The sequence below is a fragment of the Equus asinus genome, chromosome 10 (genome assembly GCF_041296235.1).
Source record: "Equus asinus isolate D_3611 breed Donkey chromosome 10, EquAss-T2T_v2, whole genome shotgun sequence".
Classification (NCBI taxonomy): domain Eukaryota; kingdom Metazoa; phylum Chordata; class Mammalia; order Perissodactyla; family Equidae; genus Equus; species Equus asinus.
Genome location: NC_091799.1, coordinates 14325822 through 14343202, shown reverse-complemented (window position 1 = coordinate 14343202; position 17381 = coordinate 14325822). Strand labels below are relative to the sequence as shown.

The following is a 17381-nucleotide window of genomic DNA, read 5'->3' as shown; positions in this document are numbered from 1 at the left end:
TTAGGACTTGGGTGCAGCGGGAGGAGTGAAGCAGAAAGTGCTAATTGATTCCACGTGTATATAAGCATATATATAATGTATATATTTAAGGATGGGTAATAGTACAGCTTTAATCTCCTGATCTAGAACAGGAGAGACTAACAATTTAGAAGGATCAGCAAAGGGTCAAAATCTCTGAGATAATGTAAGGGGACAGGCTGCAAGGCTCAGGTGTAGGGAATCAGCTTGTGGTAGGAGAAATGAGTACAGATAGAGGTAGGTTTGTCTGGTTGGTGGAGGGAAGAGGGAATTGATGTCCCATGGCTTCAATTTTCTCAATGAATCATGAAAATGGCAGAAAAGGGGTGTGAGAAGGTTGAATGTATAAGATAAATGATGTGGGGAAAAGAACAGTAAGCCTATTAGAGAATCAAAGTAGAGTCCTTTGGGAATACTGTGTCCATTTGAGGTCTACATCATGAAAGTGGAACCAGCCAGCTCAGTTGTGTGATTTTCTTGTAGAACATTCAGCTCTTCAGGTGCAGGTAGGAGGCAGATGGAAGGGCTCACCCAGGTCCGGGATCTTGAACAGGGAAGTACCACAGAGGGAGAGAACGAAGAGCCGCGTGTTAGAAGAGGACCGTAATGACGGACTAGGAGAGCATAGGCCAGGAGTGGGCTGACGGATGGAGGGAGTGTTTAATGAGGGTGAAGAATTGTGACTTTGGCGTGTATTCCTGGAAACAGTGTTTAGAAAGTGATGGACTGTGTTGCCTCCAAGAAAACAGGCACCAAGTCTGCACTGTTCCCTCTTGCATTGTTAGCTCCTCACAGCAGCAGGCTCACTGTGTGTGGTCAGTGACACTTGTTGAACCGAATGTAGAGTTGGGAAAAGAATCGATGTCTTGGTCTGATTAGGACATTCATTTTTTACCTCATCTATGCTGCGGAGTTTTGGACCTCTCTGTTGGGTAACGAAGTCTATAAATCAAGATAAATAGCTGAAAAGCATGCTTATTGAAAAATGCGAAATGACCAAGAACTGGGCCAAGAACTCAAATAACGCACAGTCAAGGGTGTTTAAAGACAATTTTATTTGTCCCTTGATCTTGTGAGGTAGGTATCTTTTTCTCTTTACCTTTGCTAACTTTCTGAGTCTACTCATCCTCTTCCACTTCTTCCCGAGTACGGACATTACATAAGGTTTCCTCTTCTGCCGTCTTCTCTCAGTAGGGGCTGTCCATTTCATGGCTTCAACTCTCACCTTCATGGAGCTAACAAGTCCATATTTCTAGTGTAGCTTTTTTTCTTCTGTCCATTCTCTTCACACCACAGGCTGGGGCTCTCCTCAAATGTGCCCCATCGGTACCGCAGTCTGCAGAGCCCAAACCAAACTCATGTTTTCCCCTTACAACCTTCCCTTCTCCTGCACCTGCTTTTGACATACACAGTCTACCCTGCCCTGCTTCTTCCAAATTCCTGGATTCTTATATGTAAAAAGGGTGCTTGGCAAAGGTAAGGCTTGTAATGGTAGACTCTTTCCTTTGAGGGGAGGGCATGGAGATAGAGGTGAGGAAAAGTTATAAAAATAAAACTTGTACAAAGTACACAAGTTTATTGGGTAAAATTCATAGCACAGGTAATTACTCACTGTCAAGCACATCCGTGGGTTGCTTCCTCAGAGTCCAGTCACCTCTTCTGCTAATGGGACCCTGATTTTCCACTGGTGTATTTACTCTCTCAGCCGCTCAAGGCATGTTGAGCTAAATCTCAGCCCCAGAGATGAGCCCAGATTGGCTGAAGACAATCCTATCTCCCTGGTCATAGTGCTGATTCAGAGTTGGGCACAAGCTCTAATTGGGACACTAGGAGCAAAACCCAGGGCTGAAGTAAGCGCTTTCGGGACAGATCTTCTTTCTTCCTCTGAATGGGGAATAGGATTGCTGCAATCTTTGGCTACATGAAGGCATCCCTCGGGGCCAAGGGGCACCCCCTGTGTGGACTGAAGATGAAATGGACTCTCGAGAAGGGAGAGCAGAGAATCAGCAAGAAACCACATCTTTGGTGACTCCAAGTAGCTGGATCAATCCTTACTTAAAACGAGCACTCCCTCTGACTTCCAGTCGTGAGAGTTCCTGGATTCCGCAGAGCTGAGTCCGATTTTCTGGCACTTGCAATCGGCAGTTCTAATGCATAAACTCACAATCCCAGCGCCCAGAGAGAACCACTGCCAACATTTTGGGTTTAATTCTTCCATACATTTTAATGCATCTATATACACACAATTTCCTTTACTGTTTTACTTTTACAAAACTAAGAAAATATAGATACTTTTCTGAAATATTTCAGTTGATAATATTGTTTACCTCTTTTTATGTTAACCAAATCTATCATTATTAATTACTGCATAATATTCCATTCTAGGAATATACCATAATTTAACAAATTTCCTGTTAAGGTACATTTACATTTTTTCTACTTTTTGTATTATAAATGTGTCACTGTTGTATACTAGTTCTATTATTTCTTTAGGTCCTAGAAGTGAAATTCCTGGATCACAGAAGATGTACATTCTTCGGGCTCTGATGTAGTTTCCCAGATCGTCCTCTAAAAGGAACGCACAATTTATATCCTATCAGCACGGAGATTAGTATGTCTATTGGACAGAGGGAGGTGACGAAAGGTGAAATGCTGGCTAAAAAGAGAACATTCATCTGTTTACCGAATATTTATTGAGTGTCTATTATTTGTAAAACACTGTGACAAGTGCTGGGGATAAATGGTGACCAAGGAGTCCTACACTTGTTTCTCTGCATTCTTCCTTTCCCAATTATGGCAGGTTTGGGAAAATGTCTAGCTTTCTGGATAAATTAACCACCACCACCTGTCCTGATGTCACATAAATGACATCAGAGAGAACACTCAGGAGACAGTGGAGTTGCATGTTGGCACAGATGGTGACCTCGCTGTATGGGATATCATTCACCCACCCCTTCCCTCCTATGCTCTCCTGCACGGATGTGGTTAGAAGCCTGGAAACTTGCTTTCTCTTGCCAGCAGGATTCAGCGAAGGGGCTGCCCAGGGGAGGCACTTGTGAGAGCCTAGAAGGCAGGAGGGAGGCAGAGGCTGTTGGGTTCCAGGGAGACACAGGCACCTGTTGAGGCCGTGTGGCAGAGAAGGGACACAGCTGCAAAGGCAGCAGCAGCAGCAGGCAACCCAGAGTTTGCAGAAGCGGCACGGGGGCACATTAGCTAGGGCACACGGGGGCTGCAGCAGCTTCCCCTCACTTCCCACTGCTGGGTAATTCACCCTTCCTCTCTTTCATCCTTTGTCCTGTTTAACAATTTTATAACCTAAATCTCTACATTAAATCCTTCTCTGTTTGAAATATCTAGAATGGTTTTGCTTTCCTTACTGATGGGATAGCCCAACGTTAAAATTATCCTATAAATTCCCTTGGGCATGAGTCTTTCCTGAGATCCACACAGCATCTTTCAATAAGTCTAACAGAGCCAGTTTTTCTAGAAACAATGGAAGAGACTGCTGGTTGCTTTGTTTTTTCCCCAGTTGAACACCAGGTGAATTCAGTGAGTGGCTTTGAGAGGGCGTCCTGTATGAAAAATATGTATCTTTAAACATGAGAATCACACTCAGGAAGATGAGATACGCTCATGACAAGTACATGGGAACTGAAACCAGTCTGAGGGAACAGCAGATCCACAACTTCCCTCTAAAACTTAGCGAATGCTTATATACACTGAGAACATATGTATGAACCGGAAAAACAGAAAGCAAAATGGAATGCATCATTAAAATCGTTACCCTTCTCACATGTGCTGAGCGCCATTACAGCTGAACCCACGCAATGAAACGTCCATAGGCCGTGACTCTACCCTCTGCTGCAATCAGAGGGACATGGGATACTGTTGTTTTATAAAAACCATTAGTTGTAACTATTTTCAGTACAACGGTACAGAAATATTAAATCAACGTATATGCTCCTCTTTCTTTTCGCACTCAAATAAACTCAAGTATGAACACGTTAATCAATTTTTAATGCTCCACAATATAAGCTGTCATTTTCACGCCCTTCCTTTGGCCACTGGACCTTCTTTAATCAACAGTAATACTGAAAATAGCTTTGCTGACCCATGTATATAACCACCAAACCTAGAAAAATGGACATCAGGATCATCCGCTTAACTTCTGTCATCTACGTCTTCTCCGTCACTGTCGTCGTCGCAATGGAAGATGTCTCTGAACAGGAAGACTTGCCTGGGGGCTGCAGGAGCCTGCACTTTAGTCCCTTTTCTCTCCAGCTTCTTCTCTAACTTTTCTTTAAGCAACGGTAGACTGGTCTCATAAAGGTAGTCTATAATCTCTAAAGAAAAGAAATTTAATTTTTTTTAAATATTAATGCACACTTTTTATTATGTTAAAATCAGGCAGTGGTCTGACTATAAAAAGGCTGCTTATGGAATACTGTTAAACTTTACTTACAGGATGTTAAATCCTCAGAACTAAGGTATTCCCTAGAAAAAGATTAACGGAAACATCAATTGCCTTTCAGACTTGATAGCTGCTGCTTCAAAAGGTGGTTTCACACAAACACTCAATTAAAAAAAAACTTTAGAACACGATGAATTGCTTTTACTTCAGTATGCATCCACACTTCAGCATTTGGTGGTCCTGAACAGAAAAGTGGAAAAACGCAGCACTTTGCCAGGAAGTCAAGCTCGTCAATGTCGGGGGTCTGCTGTGCACACCGAGCTCTTTCTTAATCCCCGCTGAGGACCATGAGAAGCGGCAGCACCAAAACCAAAATATGCACCGAATAAGGTTCTTTTTGTTCCAGTTGTCAGATTCCACACTAGACCCAAGTGGACTGCAAGGAGGACCAAACGAGAGCCCTGTTTAAGCTTCTGCAATTTTCAAAAGCAAAAGCAATTACGGGCAAAGGAAACAATTCATTCAGAGGGATGGTGTGTGCCTACAAGCGTCTTCTGTGGCCTTTCTCCAAGTTTAACCACCAAGGACTTTGAGGGCTGGCAGGTCTGAGCAACCCCGGTGACTGTTTTCACCTTATCAAAACCTGAGCTAAAAAAAATGCATCCGCTGATGATGACAGCAGAGGGTGGCAGGGCTGAGGACCCAATATTCATTTCCTAGGCTGGGGGAGAGTAAATAAATGTGGTTCCAAACTAAACAAGGGAGGCCAGAGACTTTCCAACCTCACCTGATGCCTTCTGGCCAAAGCAAGGAAGCGTCACGGAAAGTGCTGGGTGGGGACGGTGAGAAAAGGGACTTGAGGAGGAGGAAGAAAAAAGCAGCGCCCCTCGATAAAGGTAGGGGGAGAAGATATGGGGAAAGCCCTGCATTCCTTCCCAAAGGCCAGTTTCAGAGGGGAGCAGAGGGGGTTACAATCTGCACTTTGGCCAAGGGTGGTAGTGGAGAGTGGGGAAAGGACTATGGCTCGGAAGGAGGGCGTCACTTAAGACTTAAAGAAAGAAACCAGGGATGCAGATGAGCACCCACACCCAGCAGGAGTCCCACAGGCTGTGACCTGACACCTTCATATCTGCTCTAACCAGCCACCCCGAGCTGGAGGGCAGTTGCAGCGGGGGCAGGGGAGGCGGGCGGTGGGCAGGGGAAGGCAGAGGCCCAGGCCGTGGAGGCAGCAGCAAGGTGATTGTGTGATGTGCCTTTTCACAGTTGAGTTAGATGTGCCCACCGGCGACGATGGGAATCAAATTTAAACACACTTCCCTGATCCCAGAAGTTCAGCTATGTGGACGGCGGTTACACTTGCAGGATGATTTATCACACAGTAAGCACAACTCAAGTATTTCAAATGGACGAAAATTAGTGTCACTTATAGCATCTTAAGGTAAATTGCCTTTGAATGGGAGTGTCCTTTCCAGCACTTTGAGGTCTACAAGACGTATCTAGAAAATTTACTACTGTGGAAAATGAAGACTGCTTAAATGGAATGGGGGCGGGGAGGGCCTGCGGTTTCTCTGTGATCAATTGCTGTAACGCTGTCCTTCAGGCAGCTGAGGGCGTTTCACGCTTTCTTCAGACATCGTTAGGCGCCGAAGCTCTTGCAGGACAACTTCGATGCTGTATGAATTCTGCCACTTCGCCAGCACTGATACGGCTCTTGGGTCCACCACTCCACTGGAACTATTAACTCCATTCATATTAATTTTTGTTACAAATCTTACAAAGGGGGTTGCTTCTGGGTATTTAGGTCCACATTCTATTTTAAGGCTGTGTATTCAGTTTTCATAAATTGTCCAAGCCCGTGGTGGCTGCCATCTTGCATCCAAGAAATTTAACTTTGAAATTATTTGTACAAGCCTCCTCCTCGGGTCAAAGGACAGAGGGCACTGGTGATGGTAATGTACTGCTGTTTGCACCACGTGCCAGATTCTCTTCTAACTGCTTTACTTAGATTCAGTCATTCATTCCTCGCAAAAACCCTGTGAGGTGGACACTATTGTTAACCCATTTTCAAATGAGGAAACTGAGGCATAAAGACATCATGAAACTTGCCCAAAGTCGTGGAGTCAGTAGGGGCGATGCCACGATTCAAACCCAAGAAGTGATGTGTGCTGAATGCAAGAAGTACTTCACCACATTCTGCAGGGCACACGCCACCCGAAGCAGTGGGTCCCAAACGCTGCTGCCGGGCAGGCCGCTGAGACTCTCCGTGAGACCGTCAGAGAGACTCCAGCCTCCGGCCCAGCCCAGAGGCCAGGATCCAGTGTGTCTGGAAGGAGGCCCAGGTATGTGTGTTTCTATCAAGTTCCCCACGTGACTGATGATCCAAGTTTGGGAATTACATGTCTAAACCACCCATAAATGGCTGCAAAGAAGGAACAGGGCATCTTATGTTTTTCCAGGAACAGTGTGTGTGCATGCATGTGGTGTGAGCATATGTTGTGTGCACATGTGTGTGCAGGATGGCAATCCAAAAGCACTCGCAGTCATTCACTGCGTGCTTGCTAAGCAGTGAGAACCCCGGTGACACATTTTACACGTCCATTATTTCATCTTGTACTTTTAAAAGTCCTGTCAGGCTGGGATTATAACTTGCCAATTTTCACCATTTCCCACTGAAGAAACTGAGGCTCCCAGAAGGTAAGTCACCTGCCCAAGGCCACACTACCAGCGTGTAGCACCATACGCTGTGTTCTTAACTATCCAAATACTGAAAATACTTACCTGGAAAAGTCTTCTTCTGCCAAAAGGGAACACAGGTGGCTTTCAGCTTATAAAATTTAGTCTGAACATACGATGGAGGAACATCACTTTAGAAAGGAAAAGATAAAAAATGGTGTCAGTTTAAAAACTGGTCGTTTCAGTGCTGTGTACTAAGTCCATTGATGAAGGTGAGGTATATAGACATATGTGATAAACACAAGATGCATGTGGAAAGCTATTGTGCATTTGGTTAAAACCACACACAAAAGGGAGAAGAGAATAGTACAACAAGATGGATTTGGTTTAAATTAGACTACTGTAAATTATGAGTCTAGAAGACGAGGTACAACACTGGCTCATGCGCTGATGCTGACCACATCCTGGGCCCTGCCCTGAGCCTTCCCGGAGCCACAAACAGTCCTCATGACCACTCCACAAGGGACGTACTACTCTTATCCCTTAATTTGGAGATGGGGAAACTGAGGCACAGCCAAGCTGCCCAAGATCTTACAGCTAATAAGGGGTAGAGCTGGGACAACTGGATGGTCTGACTCCAAATTCTCTTATCCACTCTTAACCACTACAGTTAGGATAAACACACGTGGTACAATTCAAAGGCAGATGTCCCCTGATTTCTTATTTTGCGAAGCTAAAAAAGCAGATGGTTACAATGTTTTCGTGAGTCAAATATGTTTTCCATTAATAATAAGTAAGACAGGGGCTGGCCCCGTGGCCAAGCGGTTAAGTTCACACATTCTGCTTTGGCAGCCCAGGGTTTCGCTGGTTTGGATCCTGGGCGCAGACATGGCACTGCTTATCAAGCCATGCTGAGGCCTCCCACATACCACAACCAGAAGAACCTACAACAGGAATACACAACTATGTACTGGGGGGCTTTGGGAACAAGAAGAAGAAAATACAAATAAATAAATAAATAAAGATTGGCAACAGATGTTAGCTCAGGTGCCAATCTTAAAAAAGAAAAAAAAGTAAGACAGAATCAACCGAATCTTAAATTGCTTTTTAAATTGAAAATCACTAACTTCACTTCCTGGACACTTCTTCTTAAACAATAAAAGCACGACTAATTTGTTTCAATAATTAACTAAACTGGTGGCTAAAATGATTAGCATGAATAATTCTCTCTGTTAAGTATGCAGAGGTAGAAGATGACTGGGTTCTTTTAACCTCTTCATCTCAGCAACCACTAACTGAACCCCGCCGTGTGCCAGGCACCAGGCTAGGAATCTTCTGTGCCTTACCTCCTTTAGTCCTCATTACGGTCCTATTAAACCCATTTTGTAGATGAGGAAACCGAGGCTCAGAGACAAGTTAGGGAACGAGCTCCCAAGGACGGCTAAATAAAGAGTGGAGTGCCAGGACTCAAGGCCAGGTCTGCCCGACTGCAAAGCCCAAGTGTCAAGGCCTCTACGTCTTCCCTCGTCCCAGCGTGGCGCGCCCAGTGCGACGGCTGCAGACCCAAGCCCAGGCTGTGAGAAGTAACAATAACTGATGTGGACATTTCAAACTAAACAGGTGTTACCTCCCATCAGGTGGAGAGACTTTCTTTAAATCCCGCCTAAATGATTCACAAGGGAGGTCTCAGAATCTGAAGAGATCGCACTTTCAATTATTTTTCACTGTTTTAATTCATTATTAAAACTCTGAGAATATACTACTTCAAACAAAATTTGACTAGATGCCATAATCTATTTTACAGCTTTGAGATTTATAAATTTTAAGTAGAACAATCCATTTTAAACACGTGATTTTACTTAAAATCATTAAAAGCCCCTTTTAAGAAATCACGTGATCTGAAGCAATGTCACAAAATTCACAAAAATTTATTAGAAGAGTCAGATTTTTAAAAAGTGGTTTGTCATTATAAAGGGAAGGATTTGTCCACATGAATACATTTTAGGACAAGAGTTGGTGGGATGCACAGCAGGGTCCCCTTCCTTCAAAGCACCCGACAACCTCAACTCTCAGGGACCCACGATATTGAAGAGTGTGCACCCCACCCCTCAGATGAGCTGGCAAAGCAAGGTCTTTGGAATCATGGGCATATGTCTGTGACTCCTGGCAGGGCCTGTCATTAAAAGATTCCAATTCTCCAAGTTAAAAAAAAAAGACCTTGTTCTTGGTTCATAATCCCAAGAGATAACTAACTAACCACCACAACCCAGTTTAAACCCTGCTACTGGATCAATGACAACTCCACGCCAGCAGCCACACTTCAGAAAGGCGGCCAGGCTGCAGCAGCCTTGCTCCGCCAGCCACCCTTCCAGAGCTAGCAGCCACACAATCCCTCAACGCCCCATTTCTGAGAGCCCGCCAAGCCCTGAGCCCCAGGATTCTCAACAATGTGCTTTACTTAGAGGGACCGTGCTTTGCAAGCTGGCTCTCCTGTGCTCAGCAAGCAGTAAATTCCGCTACTGGGAGCGGTGGCCTCTCTTCAACAGCAGGAACTGACTCAAAGTCCAAGCACCACAGCACTGAAGGCTCACAGTGGAGGTACACAGACAGCTGACGGACAGGTGACAGTTCAATCTCACCCCTCGGATGAGAAATGCAAAGGGACCCCACACCGAAACTGCTGGAGGAAGCTTGAAAAGGAACAAGATCTTCATATGGTCTCAAAATATCTCCCCACAGCCACTTCATATCACCGAGAGACACACTGTTACTTTTAAACAGTGGGAAATGTGACAGACGCCACCAGAACCAAATGACCACAATCAGAACCACGTGTCTCATGATGTGCGGTGACGCGGTGATAAAGACACAGCCTCACCTATGTCACAGTCCTGCCTGAAACGCGAAACTCGAAACTAGTCATGAGGAAACATGTGACAAACTCCCACCAAGGGACAGCCTACAAAAAACCAGCCTAAACTCTCCCACGATTTCAACGTCATCAAAGACAAAGGCAGAAGAGCTTTACAGATCGAAAGACACCAAGGAGACACAATAAACGCAATGTGTGCTCCTAGGTTGGATCTCACGTCAGGGGGAAAATGCTATAAAGGACATTATTGGGACAACTGGTGAAATTTGAATGTGGACTGTGTTTTAGAGAATAGTATTGTATCAAAGTCAAATTTCCTGACTATGATAACTGTACTGGGGTTATGTAGAATAACATCCTTGTTTAGGACATGGAGCCCACCACCAACTCTCAAATGGTTAAGGGAAAAAACGTTACTCCCTTGGAGAAGGGAGCAGGAGAGGGAGGAACAAACAATGACGCAGATGTGGCAAAATGGTAACAGGCTGATTATGGGCAGATGGTATGTGGGGTTCTTTGTACTTGTCTTCTAACTTGTTAGCTCTTTGAAGCTTTTAAGAGACTTTGCACACATTTCGCTCACTCTTAGGTACCTTTTGTGGGGTTGCAGTGGAAGGAGGGTTGCTTAATATACTTGGCTCAGTATATAGAGTGGGGGTTCCAAATACGTATATACATAAACACAATTTACAGATGAATTCCATGTGCAGCATGAATTTCAGCTCTGTTCTTTAAAATCTGATAAGCACTCATTTATGAAAAGTCATCTCTTATCTTCTACTTAGCTTAATATTAAACGGTCTTACCCTATGGTACTAGCAAGATCTTCCCAGTCTATTTCATTAGCATCTTCCACATTTATTTCATACAATCTATGAGAAAAAATAAAAACTAAGTTTTCAAGCAAAAATCAGCATGATGGACATCTTCATGAACTTACCGAATATTAAGAGCTGGAAGGCATGACTGTGTTCGCCTCGTTGCAGCTTCCTCATTACACAGGCCCAGGGAGGCTGGCATGCTAACCCAAGTTTAGCCCAAGGTCACTGAGCTAGTGAGCTACAGACCAAAAAGCCATCTGTCTCCTCCTGAGCCCTTTGCATCTCCCACCAAACCATGCTGCTTTCTCTCACACACAAAAAAACACAACTTCACCAATCAATGTAGACACAGAAAGAGCACACATGTGTGCTCAGCACTTACTATGTGACAGACACTGTTAAGACCTTTACATCTGCTAATTCATTTACCCTCAACACCCCCTGATGAGCTTGGGGAACTCTTTCCATTCCACAGATGAGGAAATGGGGCTAAGAGCCTGAGTTATGGCTCAAGGTTTCATGACTAACAGGGGGTGCCATCACTGGAACCCAGACCTGTCTGACTTGAGATGCCCTCCTCACGCCTCTAGTCTATGCTGTCTCCCCAGGAGGGAAAAATGGTGGGGTTACACCCAGCTAGACCAGCACACAGAAGGAGGAAGCCCACCAATGAAGCTAAAGCAGGGGTCATAACAGACAGCAGGAAGAACAAAGCTGGACAGGGTGGCCAGAATCCAAACGTTTCTTCTGCTCTTGGCTGTTCCTCATCCCATATGAGCCCAGGTCCATTAGACTCACAGGTTTTGTTAAACAGTCCCACGTCTCCCCTCCTTCAGGGGAGGAGGACTGTGTGGACCAGGAACCCAAAGACAAAACTGAAGACCAAGCAATAGTGACATCAACGTGCTGGAGGGCAGTCGGGCTCTGCCTGAATTATTTACCTCCATGTTCCAGTGGACGGAAATAACTAATACCCACATGAAAACCTTCAAAGGCTAAAATAACTGCATTCATTGAGCGCACAGTACACTTTACATGCGTCATTTCATTTCTTCTCCCAGTAGCACCAAGAGGCAAGTACTAGTATTATCATCCTCATTTTGGATGAACAAACCAAGACCTACAGAGGCAGGGAACACATCTGAGGTCATATGTGTAGAAAGTGTTGGAACAAGGATTTGAACCTTAGCAATCTTACTGTAGATTCTGCTGTTTATCAACGACTCTTTGGCTACAGAGAAAAACAGTTATAATAGTGTCACTTTCTATTTCTGTACCTTTCAATAAGGTTGATTTTGGCTTGCAGGGCATTAACTCCACGGTATACGTCCCGACCATTTGTCATCCTCTTGGTCAGAATTTCCGTCCTATATTAAAAGAAAGAAAAATATAGTTTACTTTCAGGGGTAAAGTTTCCATTAAAATTTCCTCTATTTTTCTCATCTAAATTGCCCTTGTTCAGAACCACTTTGTAACTTTTGCAGTGCATTACTGCTAACATTTACCACCATCAAGAATTAACCTATTAAAAAAAGAAAGTGGGAAGTGACATCAGCAACATGGCAGAGTGAGCAGTTTTGTCTCTCCCCCTTCAAATCTACAACTCATTGGACATTCATTGGTCAACAAAGGATATCCAAACATAATCTCAGGATGCCTGAGAGACCCATGCTGCTATACGTCGGAAGGTGGATGGACTTCCCCCTTGGAGGAGGTGGAGATAGGTGGAAACTCTCCGACCCCCAGACAGCCTAGTACCTGCAAGCGACTTTCTTCCAGCGGACATGCTCATAGCATCACCATGCACCAAGGGTGGGCGTGTGTGCACACCAGTGGAATGACGGTGGAAACAGGTGACTACAGCCCTACCTAAGCCCCCCGTGATTGCCCCTAAAGCCCAGCAGGAAAATCTATGGTCCCACAGCAGCCACGGGGAAAGCGGGCAAGGGACACCCAGTGAGCCCCTGAGAGTGGACAGTGGCAGGCTGGAGTCCCAGCAAGCCTGCTCCATGGTCCAGGGGAAAATCCACAGTCCCACAGCAGCCATGGGGAAAGCCTCTACTTGGCATTAGCAGAGAGGCCCCGTCCAGCATTCAGAACACAGGGAGGCTCCAGGACAGGAGGATCCCAGGCAGGGCAGCAGCCCACCAGCCACCTCTGACTCATGTACTCCGGCAGTGTCCCAGAGGGGGCAAGGGACACCCAGTAAGCCCGTGTGAGTGGGCAGGAGCGAGTTGGAGCCCCAGTAGCCCTGTTCCGTGGTCCAGGGGGAAAATCCACGGTCCCACAGCAGCCGTGGGGAAAGCCTCTACTCAGCATTAGTGGAGAGGCCCCGCCCAGCATTCAAAAGATGGGAGGCCCTGGGGCAGGAGGATCCCAGGTAGTGCAGCAGCCTGCCAGCTGCCTCTGATTCATGGTCTCCTGCTGTGGCCCAGAGGGGCAAGGGACACCCAGTGAGCCCGTGTGAGTGGGTGGTGGCAGGTTGGAGTCCCAGCGAGCCTGCTCCACAGTCCAGGGGGAAAATCCACGGTCCCACAGCAGTCACACCGAAAGCCTCTGCGCAGCATTAGTGGAGAGGCACTGCCCGGCAATCACAAGGGTGGAAGGCCCTGAGGCAGAAGTAGCACAGCTGGGTGAGCTGACCACAGACTGCAGTAGATACCCATAGCTCTGCTGTGGCCCATAGTGGACAAGTGAGGTCTTGCAGGCCCTGATGGTGACAGACTGCAAGTCTAGGTGAACCTGCTCCTGGCTGCTGTCAAAGCCCATAACACCGCTGCAGACCCTAAGGAGGGAGCACGGCTCAGTGGTCTGCGACAGTAGGCACCAGCAACCTGAGGCCCCCTTGCAATTGTCCCCACAGCTGATGAGAGAGCCCACAGGACCACTGTGACTATGAGGAGGAGCCCAGGTCTGGTCAGCAACAGCTGACAGGGATCCTGGTCGGTGCAGATTAAACAGCTGCACCCCCCAACTCCAGCAGAAGCAAGTGGAAGCAGTAACTAAACTCTATCTCTATGCAGAGGCACAAATCCACGCCATCGAGCAGTATGAAAAAATATATGAAATCTCCAGAACAGAAGGAAAATGACAAGTACCCAGAAGACAATCCCAAAGACAATGAAATATATAACCTAAATGACAATGAATTCAAAACAGCCATCACTAAAAAACTCAATGAGTAAAAGAGAACACAGATAGACAACTCAACAAGTTCAGGAGCTATGTCACAAAAGAGCTTGAGACACTATAAAGAAAAACCAATCAGAAATATTGGAGATGAAGAACACAATGGAGGAGAGTAAGAAAAATCTGGGCTCTCTGAACAGTAGGGTCGATAATATGGAGGACAGAATTAGCAATTTGGAGGATAGGAATATAGAAATGCTGCAGACAGAGGAGGAGAGAGAACTAAGACTAAAAGAAATGAAGAAACTCTCCGAGAATTACGTGACTCAATTAGGAAATGCAACATAAGGATTATAGGTATCCCAAAGGGAGAAGAGAAGGAGAAGGGGGCAGAAAGCCTGCTCAAGGAAATAATGGCTGAGAACTTTCCAAACCTGGGGAGAGAGGTGGAACTCCATGTGACAGAACCCAATTGATCTCCAAACTTTATGAATGTAAAAAGACCAACCCCAAGGCATATAGTAGTGAAGCTTGCGAAAGTCAATGACAAAGAGAACATACTAAGGGCAGCAAGACAGAAGAAAATAACCTACAAAGGAACCCCCATAAGGCTGTCAGCAGATTTCTCAGCAGATACCTTACAGGCTAGAAGAGAGTGGAATGATATATTCAAAACCCTGAAGGACAAAAACTTGCAAACAAGAATACTCTATCCAGTGAAAATATCCTTCAAATACGATGGAGAAATAAAAACTTTCCCAGATAAACAAAAGTTAAGGGAGTTCACTGCCACAAGACCTCCCCTACAAGAAATGCTCAGGAAGACCCTCATACCTGAAAAATCAAAAAAAGGAAAGGGGTTACAAAACCCAGAGCAAAGGAGATAAGTAGAAAGACAAGATCAGAAAGCTGCAGCTCTCCATCAGAACAGGTTAGCAAAAGTTAAGTATAACATTAAAGATAAAAAGAAGGGAAACACCAAGAATAAATATAATCTTGTCATTTTAACCACAAACTCACAACACAAGAAGGAAGAGAAAAAAAAAATCTGACAATAACAACCTAGAAGGGGAAGAGGAAAGGGATGGAATGTCTTAAGAGGCTCTCAGAAAATGGACTATCTCATCTATGAGATGTTTTATACAAACCACTTGGTAACCACTAAACAAATAACAAGAATAAAGACATAAATTACAAATAAGAAGAAAGCCAATACAGAAATCTACCTACCTGAATTACTAGTCCAAAAATCATGGGACGAGAAACAAAGGAAATGCGAGAGAACCAGAAAACAAGTGATAAAATGGCAGCGGTAGGCCCCCACATTTCAATAATCACTCTAAATGTAAATGGACTGAACTCTGCGATCAAAAGACACAGAGTGGCAGGATGGATTAAATAACAAGACCCAACAATATGCTGCCTCCAGGAAACACACCTCAGCCCCAAGGACAAACACAGACTCAGAGTGAAGGGACGGAAGACAATGCTCCAAGCTAATAATGAACATAAGAAAGCAGGTGTCACCATACTTATATCAGACAAAGTAGACCTCAAAGCAAAACAGATAAAGAAAGACAGAGAGGAGCAGTTTACAATGATAAAAGGGACACTCCACCAAGATGACATAACACTTATAAATATATATGCACCCAACACAGGAGCACCAAAATTTGTAAAGCAACTATTAACAAAACTAAAAGGAGATATCAACAACAATACAATAATAGTAGGGGACCTCAACACCCCATTAACACCAATGGATAGAACATCCAGACAGAAAGTCAACAAGGAAATTATAGAATTAAATGAAAAATTAGACCAGATGGACTTAATAGATATATATAGAACACTCCATCCAAAAACAGCAGGTTACACATTCTTCTCAAGTGCTCATGGAACATTCTCAAGCATAGACCATATCTTGGGAAACAAAGCAAGCATCAATAAATTCATGAGGGTTGAAATAATATCAAGCATCTTTTCTGATCATAATGCTATGAAACTAGAAATCACCTACAAGAATACAGCTGGGAAAGGGGCAAAAATGTGGAGACTAAACAACATGCTACTGAACAAACAATGGCTTACTGAAGAAATTAAGAAAGAAATCTAATATTATCTGGAGACAAATGAAAATGAAAACACGCCATACCAACTCAACTGGGACACAGCAAAAGCGGTCCTAAGAGGGAAATTCATGGCAACACAGGCCCACCTCAATAAACAAGAAAAATCTCAGACAAGCAATCTCAAATGACACCTAACAGAATTAGAAAAAGAAGAACAAAGCCCAAAGTCAGTAGAAGGAAGGAAACGATAAAAATTAGAGCAGAAATAAACGATATTGAAACAAAAAAGACAGTAGAAAGGATCAATGAAACAAAGAGTTGGTTCAGTGAAAAAATAAACAAAATTGGGGCTGGCCCCGTGGTTGAGTGGTTAAGTTCGCGCGCTCTGCTGCAGGCAGCCCAGTGTTTCGTTGGTTCGAATCCTGGGCGTGGACATGGCACAGCTCATCAAACCACGCTGAGGCAGCATCCCACATACCACAACTAGAAGGACCCACAACGAAGAATATACAACTATGTACCGGAGGGGCTTTGGGGAGAAAAAGGAAAAAATAAAATCTTTAAAAAAAATAAATAAAAAAATAAACAAAATTGACAAACCCTTAGCCAGACTCACTAAGAAAAAAAGAGAGAAGACTCAAATAAATAAAATTAGAAACGAGAGAGGAGAAATCACAATGGATACCACAGAAATACAAAGGATCATAAGAGAATACTATAAAAAACTATATGCCAACAAATTGGACAACCTAGAAGAAACGGATAAATTCTTAGACTCTTACAACCTCCCAAAACTGAAGCAGGAAGAAATGGAGAATCTGAATAGACCAATCACAAGTAAAGAAATTGAAACAGTAATCAAAAACCTCTCCCAAAATAAAAGTCCAGGACCAGATGGTTTCTCTGGAGAATTCTACCAAATATTCAAAGAAGATTTAATAGCTATCCTTCTCAAAGTATTCCAGAAAATTGAGGAAGATGGAACACACCCTAGCACATTCTATGAAGCCAACATCATGCGATCCCAAAACCTGACAAGGACAACACAAAGAAGGAAAACTACAGGTCAGTATCACTGATGAACATAGATGCAAAAATCCTCAACAAAATTTTGGCAAACCAAATACAACAATACATTAAAAAGGCTATACACCATGATGAAGTGGGATTTATACCAGGGACACAGGGATGGTTCAACATCTGCAAGTCAATCAACATGATACACTACATTAACAAAATGAGAAACAAAAAGCACATGATCATCTCAATAGATGGAGAGAAAGCATTCGACAAGATCCAACATCCATTTATGATAAAAACTCTCAATAAAATGGGTATAGAAGGAAAGTACCTCAACATAATAAAAGCCATATATGAAAAACCCA

General features: G+C 44.2%; 1 protein-coding gene and 1 pseudogene across 7 annotated transcripts in view; both read right to left on the bottom strand.

Moving 5' to 3' along the window:
* Positions 1-2222: 2222 nt before the first annotated feature.
* Positions 2223-17381, bottom strand: part of TTF1 (transcription termination factor 1) — a 33578-nt gene continuing 18419 nt past the window's right edge. For 4 of the 7 annotated variants that reach the window (XR_011506188.1, XR_006533067.2, XM_014863405.3 and 1 more), the window contains exons 8-11: positions 12073-12162; positions 10781-10846; positions 7208-7293; positions 2223-4361 (exon numbers count right to left, since the gene is read on the bottom strand). Coding sequence is in view for 4 of the 7 variants with exons in the window: in XM_014863405.3 (XP_014718891.2) it covers positions 4180-4361; positions 7208-7293; positions 10781-10846; positions 12073-12162 (424 nt within the window). In the remaining 3 variants the exon portion in view is untranslated. The remainder of the gene's footprint in view (positions 4362-7207; positions 7294-10780; positions 10847-12072; positions 12163-17381) is intronic. The other 3 variants (XR_011506189.1, XM_070518462.1, XM_070518463.1) reach the window with 1 other exon arrangement.
* LOC139046452 (ubiquitin-conjugating enzyme E2 variant 1 pseudogene) lies at positions 5873-7092 on the bottom strand (annotated as a pseudogene).